Source organism: Epinephelus moara, chromosome 20 (assembly GCF_006386435.1).
Source record: "Epinephelus moara isolate mb chromosome 20, YSFRI_EMoa_1.0, whole genome shotgun sequence".
NCBI classification, from domain to species: domain Eukaryota; kingdom Metazoa; phylum Chordata; class Actinopteri; order Perciformes; family Serranidae; genus Epinephelus; species Epinephelus moara.
Genome location: NC_065525.1, coordinates 28,960,149 through 28,967,158, shown reverse-complemented (window position 1 = coordinate 28,967,158; position 7,010 = coordinate 28,960,149). Strand labels below are relative to the sequence as shown.

General features: G+C 43.0%; 1 protein-coding gene across 2 annotated transcripts in view; it reads right to left on the bottom strand.

The window, feature by feature from the left end:
* Nucleotides 1-707: 707 nt before the first annotated feature.
* Nucleotides 708-7,010, bottom strand: part of LOC126408494 (uncharacterized) — a 9,702-nt gene continuing 3,399 nt past the window's right edge. Inside the window, exons 2-9 of one of the 2 annotated variants that reach the window (XM_050074066.1) lie at nucleotides 4,478-6,182; nucleotides 4,273-4,387; nucleotides 3,599-3,779; nucleotides 3,467-3,481; nucleotides 3,137-3,220; nucleotides 2,465-2,535; nucleotides 1,351-1,486; nucleotides 708-1,250 (exon numbers count right to left, since the gene is read on the bottom strand). In XM_050074066.1, coding sequence (XP_049930023.1) covers nucleotides 1,227-1,250; nucleotides 1,351-1,486; nucleotides 2,465-2,535; nucleotides 3,137-3,220; nucleotides 3,467-3,481; nucleotides 3,599-3,779; nucleotides 4,273-4,387; nucleotides 4,478-6,182 — 2,331 coding nt within the window. In that variant the 3' untranslated portion in view covers nucleotides 708-1,226. The remainder of the gene's footprint in view (nucleotides 1,251-1,350; nucleotides 1,487-2,464; nucleotides 2,536-3,136; nucleotides 3,221-3,466; nucleotides 3,482-3,598; nucleotides 3,780-4,272; nucleotides 4,388-4,477; nucleotides 6,183-7,010) is intronic. The other variant, XM_050074067.1, reaches the window with a different exon arrangement.

Below are 7,010 nucleotides of genomic sequence, written 5' to 3'. Positions count from 1 at the left end.
AACATCTGTATTATCTAATAAGATAAAGTTTTCAATCTGTTCATCTGACCTCAGCCATTTTATTTGCAGCACAATGTACCTAGTGGACTGAAAAATCAACTGATTAGTAGGCTACCTAAAGTTCAATGTGTATTTGTGACATTAGTAATTTATATAGGCTAATTAAGATATTGATAGTTGGCACTGTGTGATGAAACAATATGGCCACATAAAAATACCATAATACTTTGCTGTATCGACCCCCGTACAGTTATCTATTTACACATTTATGTTCACAATTATTATTTACATATTAACATGTTAAAATATTCACAGCAGCAGTGTTTAAAACAGTTAAATAGTTTGCTGGATCTGCCTCAGTGATTCTCACACACATTTACCTCCTTCTAGCTTCTCATTGGTTAATAGAGACACGTGACCCATAACACGGAAGTGTAACCAGGTGGTGTTCACGAACCCTGTCGTTTCATAATTGTGGGTATTATTCTGCCTAACTGTCACTACAAATATCTTTTTGGATTCAGTAACAAAGATTTAAGCTGTATTTTTTTTTATATTACCACAGATTAATAATGTGAATTAGACTGATCCCAGCCGACTAAAATAACTTTCTACTGTGCGCTTTCACTTCATCCACATCCACCAGAGGGCAGCAAACCACCTTCAAATATTCTCCCACACAGCAAAAATATTAAAAGCCATTAGTGATTCAACAAAGTTTATTGTGACTGATTAAAGTTCTTGTGCATGCACCAGAAATAACCCCTGAAATAATTTATGTACATCACAATAACCCTTAAACACTTACAGGTCTTTGTTACATCACACTCATTAATCAGTTCTCTCATGCATTTTCAATCTGATAATTAGCTTTCATAACTTCAAGGCACACAAACATGATTTACCAGCATCCCATTCAGTATATACGTCACACACACGAAATTCTCTTCTCCTCTGTTGTCTTTCAACTTGTTTACAAAAGACAAGCACTTAAAATGATTCGATCCATCTGTTACTGTTGTGGCACAAGTGGTTTTAAGATAATCCCAAGAACCGGAGAGGCTGCAAACATGTTGTTACCGTCAGAGCAGACTACAAGTCCGTCTGACAGTATGTAAAGGCTGGAGATGATTCTCCTGTAACTCTGCTTGAATTCTGTCCATAAACTTTTCCTTGCTGCGGCAGTAAAGCTCTCAAATGTCGTCATCTTCATCAGGTGGTCCACATTAACCTCCAGTGCTCAATTTATTCTGTAGACAGAGGAGAGAAATGTGTTAAAATGTTACCAACAGTAAATCAGAGGTTGGAAGTCATTCTGGATATTTCAAAGAAGAAATCACTTTGTCATACCTTCTTGGCGTTGTCCACACACTGCATGTACGCCGAGGCGATACCTGAGCAGGACAGAGTCTTCCCTGTGTTCTCCTTGTAGCATTTTAAAATCTGACTCTGCAAATCACCGCACACCGGCTGGATGTCGAAACGCCTGAGAGAGACAATGCAAATATCAAACATCAGGTTGGTTTGGTAGATAATACCACCAAATTTGTGAAACATACACAGCAGTCATTTATATCTCTGCAGTCTGTGACCTTACTAACTCAACCATACAGACTGTAAAAATGTTTGTATGTTACACATATGTCTAGGTAAAACTAAGCTCTATAAGCAGATGATTATTATAACTGAATTTTTCTTTTACTTCTCATGTAGAAAACTATCTAACAGACATTTGATTTATTACAATAATCTGAAGTAACGAAACAGACAGCTTTAGCTACCAAGGGCCTGCTCAAGGGGACATTATCAGTCCACTTGATGACCTCAGGTGCTCTCCCTGTGCCCACTCGTTTCCTGTCTCCATCACCATGACTGTTTCTTGTTTGAATAGTCTGAGGGACACCATGTTTCACTGCTGCATCTCTTTGGCTCCTTTCTGGCAGCTTTTCATCAGCTTAGAGGAGACTAACGTTATGTTTTTCATTGAGAGAAAATGACTTTCTTTCCCTGTCATAATTTCAATTTGCACACAGCACTCGCCTCAGGTAGCCCGCTGGAAGCAGGCAGGTTACTGCAAGGCAAAGTGTCATGGGAGTAAACTACAAAAAAACATAACGTAGCTTTAAAAAAAAAAAAAATCCCCCCCACCCCCCCATATCTTGTTGTGTATGAAAAAACAGGGGTGCCCATTAGCTCACCTGGTAGAGGCGCCTTTGCTGCATGTCATCCCCCTGTCTTTGCTCCCTTCACACTAACAACAGTCCTATCAATTAAAGGCAAAAAAGCCCTAAAAATATCTTTTTAAAAATGTATGAAAAGACCCAAACTGAGCACTGTAAGTTGACTACTTGATCACTATACTTAAATAGCATTTGTATAGGAATGATTCTGTCCTGATTATTACGAAAGGGACATTTGCATTTCATCTTTGCATTTATAAAATTCACAGTGGTTCCAAACTTACGCAAAGCGGTTGTGAGTCTCTACTTTGCCCTTCTGGAAGCTCTCAGCAGTCACTCTGTAAAACTCAGTGCACTGTCAAAGAATAAAAACACCACAAGTTACTGTCAAGGTGAAATATATAAAGTATTTAGAGCTTTTTGTGTGAAAGCAGCTGCCTGCTGCAGCCATAAATGACATAATGAGCACAGTGAGAGTGAACCAAAACAGTGATGTCACAGCTGGACTCCTAAACAATGAGCTGAAACTCCCCATAAAGCTGTAAAAAGATTCAGGTGATGACTCTCAATAGCTGAAATAAATTAAATAAAATATTTTAATGTCTACTTTGATATTTTATTTTATTTATTTCATTGTCTATTTTAGTATCTTATTTATATCTCCATCTTTATCTCTTGTTTCCATTCATGCTGTATTTCTATTTCTACTTTGCACGGAGCATTGGAACAAAAACAATTTCCCCCCGGGGATTAATAAAGTATTCTGAATCTGAATCTGAATCTGAATTCATCACTATAAGCGACCCCCTTTCACAGTGCTTTTTCGTACACTATTATTATTATTATTCAAATATACAGTAGATTATAGCTGCTTCAAACTTAAGACATGACATTTAGGGGCTTTTATGTAACTTAAACTTAAATGAGATGTAGGGACGATGAGAAATGTTGCTCACCTTTGCTTCAAGTTTTGCGATATGTTCCTTGTAGAGAGCGTCTCGTTTCCTCAGCTCTTTCTCCCTCTCCTCCAGCTGGTGAGCCTGTGAGTTCAAAATGTTTATAATGACATCATCACTCCTCTAAAACCTGTTTTATAAATGCCAACATGACCTTTCATTGTTTCATATTTTGTAGGCTGATGCCAGAACGTCCACGCAGTTATAAATTATTTTTTGTCCCGTCATCAAAGACATAAAGACCAGAGAAACACAGCTGCTGTTTTAGATGCCATTAGAGCGGAAAGGTGAAAAGTGAGTCATGCACGTATAAATTCTCTCCCCTCTTACCTTCAACTCCATCCGCTGAAAAACCACGAGAGCGAGAAAGAAAAAGAGGCACAATAAGAGGAAAGATTTTCACATTTCACAGAGAGATCCTGACACACACACATATACACATCATGTTTGTCTCGTACGTACATAAAGCTGCACCATGAGCCTCTGGTCTTCTGTCTTCATTCGCTCCTTCATGATGGCGTCCGTCAGGTTCTCCTTGAACGCCATCATCTCCCCGTCCAGCGTCTTCTTCACCTGCTCCTCCACCTGAGCCTGAGCAGATGCCTGGGCCGCAGCTCGAGCCTGAGCCCTCATCTCCTCAAGCCTTCACACAGATCACAGTTTATAACATTATTCTACTCGCAGTTTGATGCACCCTTCATACATTTCATTAGATTAAATGATTAGTTGATTAGTTAATAGATGAAATTGAAAACTGCAAATTCAAGGTTATTTTTCAAGCGAAATTTACAAAAATTAGCTTCTGAAATGTGAAGATTTCCTGCTTTAGTTTGTCTTATGTCACTGTAAAATAAATATCATCAGGTTTTGGTCGAACAAAAGACATTTAAAGAAAATCTTGGGATCTAGGTAATTAAAATGAAAAAATCTTTCACTATCAATCAGAAGTATTTGGTAGGTTAACAGATTCTGAAAAATGGGTAGATGTCCTTGCCAGTGCAGAAGAGCAACATTAAAAGCATGATTACAAAATAAGAGAAATAAAATATGAAAGACAGGAAATAAAAATCTTCCCACACAGACACGTTCAGATGCGACAGAAACTCAGTCAGACGTTGACAGTAATGTGTCCTTACTGTCGCTGCAGCTCCTGCCTCCTCTGGTTGATCTCCTCCTCCAGACTCAACTGCATCTCCAGTTTGATCTTCTGCTTCAACTCCTCCTCCATCACTTCAGCAGAAACAGGTGGGGCTGGAAACACATGACCAAAAAACTTTATTAATTTAAATTTATTTCAAACAGTTGCTACAGTTTTCATCATGGTGGTGGTGATCAGCTCACCTGCTGCAGGTGGAGGTGTTGCTGTGATAGCAAGTACTTCATCCTCAATGACAGGAGGTAGAGACAGGGTTATGGCGGGCTCTTCAGCAGGTGGAGCTGGAGCAGGTGGAGGTGGTGCCAGAGGTTCAGGGAGGGGTTCATCACTTACAGGTGCATCGGTGGGTATGACAGCCAGCTCCACACAGTGACAGGGTGGAGAAGGCTCTTCGAAAGTGAGCTCTGGAGGAGGTGGAGGTGCTACCACTGGCTCTGGAGGAAGTGGAAGTGCTGCAAGTGGCTCTGGAGGAGGTGGAGGCACTGCCACCGGCTCTGGGGGTGGTGCAGGTGCTACCACTGGCTCTGGAGGTGGAGGTGCTGCCACTGGCTCTGGAGGAGGTGAAGGTGTTGCCACCACCTCTGGAAGTGGTGCTGCCACCATCTCTGGAGGAGGTGGAGGTGCTGCCACTGGCTCTGAAGGAGGTGCTGCCACTGGCTCTGGAAGTAGTGTTGCCACTGGCTCTGGAAGTAGTGTTGCCACTGGCTCTGGGGGTGGTGGAGGTGCTGCCACTAGCTCTGAAGGAGGTGCTGCCACTGGCTCTGGAAGTAGTGTTGCCACTGGCTCTGGGGGTGGTGGAGGTGCTGCCACTAGCTCTGAAGGAGGTGCTGCCACAGGCTCTGGAGGAGGTGCTGCCACAGGCTCTGGAGGAGGTGGAGGTGAGACCAGTTCACATGGAGGCGGTGACTCCACAGCTGGAGCCACGACTGGAGGCACTACTTCTTTAACTGTAACCTCAACAAGAGGCGTCTCCACTTGCGGAGGTAAAACTACGGCTTCAACTGGAGCTAAATCAACAGGACAGGGTGGGGTTGTGGGTTCAACTGGTGTAGATTCAACAGTGGGTGGAGGCTGAACCGTTTCCACTGGTGGTGCAGACAGGAGAACAGATTCTAAAGGTTGAACAGAGGGAGCTACAGCGGCAGGTTCAATAGTAGTTGGAGGTGTTTCAGAGGGCAGAGGTGAAGCTAAAGGTTCAGGTGGAGCTACAGGTGTTTCCACAGGTGGGGGTAAGATAACAGGTTCTGCTATGGGTGGTGTAGACATGATTTCTGGCTCTACATGAGGTGGGATGAAGGACTCAACAGGAGGAAGGACTATTGGCTCCACTACAGCAGGTGGAGGAGGAGGTGCTTCTACTGGTGGAGCAGCAGGTGCCTCTATTTCTGGAGAAGGTGTAGCTGGAGGTGGAGGAGGGGCCGAGACAACAGAGTCAGATAGAGGTGGAGTGCTTGGCGCGGCTTCAAGCTCCACAGAGGTCGGAGGAAGGGCGTGAAAAACTACAGGAGGAGGAGGGTCCACAGATGGAGGTGTGGATGGGACTTCTTGCAAAGGAGGAGGTGGTGGTGGGGCGGGGGCTGAGACAACAGGGTCGGATACAGGTGGAGTTATTGGCTCTATAGGTGGAGACGGGGCTAGAGGAAGGGAGTGGAACTTTACAGGAGGAGGAGGGACAAGTTTTACAGGAGGAGCAGGTTCCACTGACGGAGGTGTGGATGGAGCTTTCTGAGGAGGAGGTGCGATGAATGGAGGAGGAGGTGTCAGAAGAGGTAATAAGTGTTCGACAGAGGGGGTGGGGACTGGAGTGTGTGTTTGTGGTTCAGGTGAGGATGGAGGAGGAGTGATGACCTTTGAGGACTGTCTCATCCTGTTGATGACTTTATCTGACAGCTGCAGAGACACAAGAGAAACAGACTCGTTAATGTGGATTTAATTAAAATGTCATTCTGATGTGTTTTTATTTCAACTGCGTCCCGTCTCTGTTGAAGGAACACATCACCCACACAAAGACCATTTCTATATCAGTTAGTCATGTTGTTTAAGCTTCATTTTATAGAGAAAACTTTTTTCTCACATGCCTCCACAGGAAATGGCAAACATATTGATTCATTGACTGATTGGGGACCAACCAACGTCTAACAACAGAATAAAACACATCAAATCACCCATTTACAAACTGCAGTATAATCTAGGTCTAGGCCAAACACATTCATTTTCACTAAAACTTTACCTTTTAAAACTGAACTGACAGTGAAACTTAGCTATGCTCTCTTCAAGTCAGAATCAAATACTGAGGTTTGAGCAAAAATGTATGTGCGATCAATATGTTTGTCATTTGACAAAGTTTTCTTCACACATTCAAGGTAACACTATGTGACTTATTGATATATAAATAGTCATTTTGTGGGTTCCTATAATGTCACTTTGGTTATTTCTTTTTGGGGGGCAGTAATGGGTTAAAGAGTCCTGTATGTGCAGCTTTATTTGTGCGCACACTCACTCACGCACTCAATTCCAATTCCAATCCGATCCCTTACAGACTCACTGACTTAGAGGCGCGTTCATGTTAAGTGCGTGAGTGTGTGAGGGCTGTCCCATTGTCAAATCGTCAAGCCAGTGAGTCAGTGAGTGAGCCCTTTATGCCCCCTTACCGTAGGTCAGCATCGATGCGGACTTACGGTAAGGAAATTTCCCACAGTTCATAGCGTTGTGACGTCA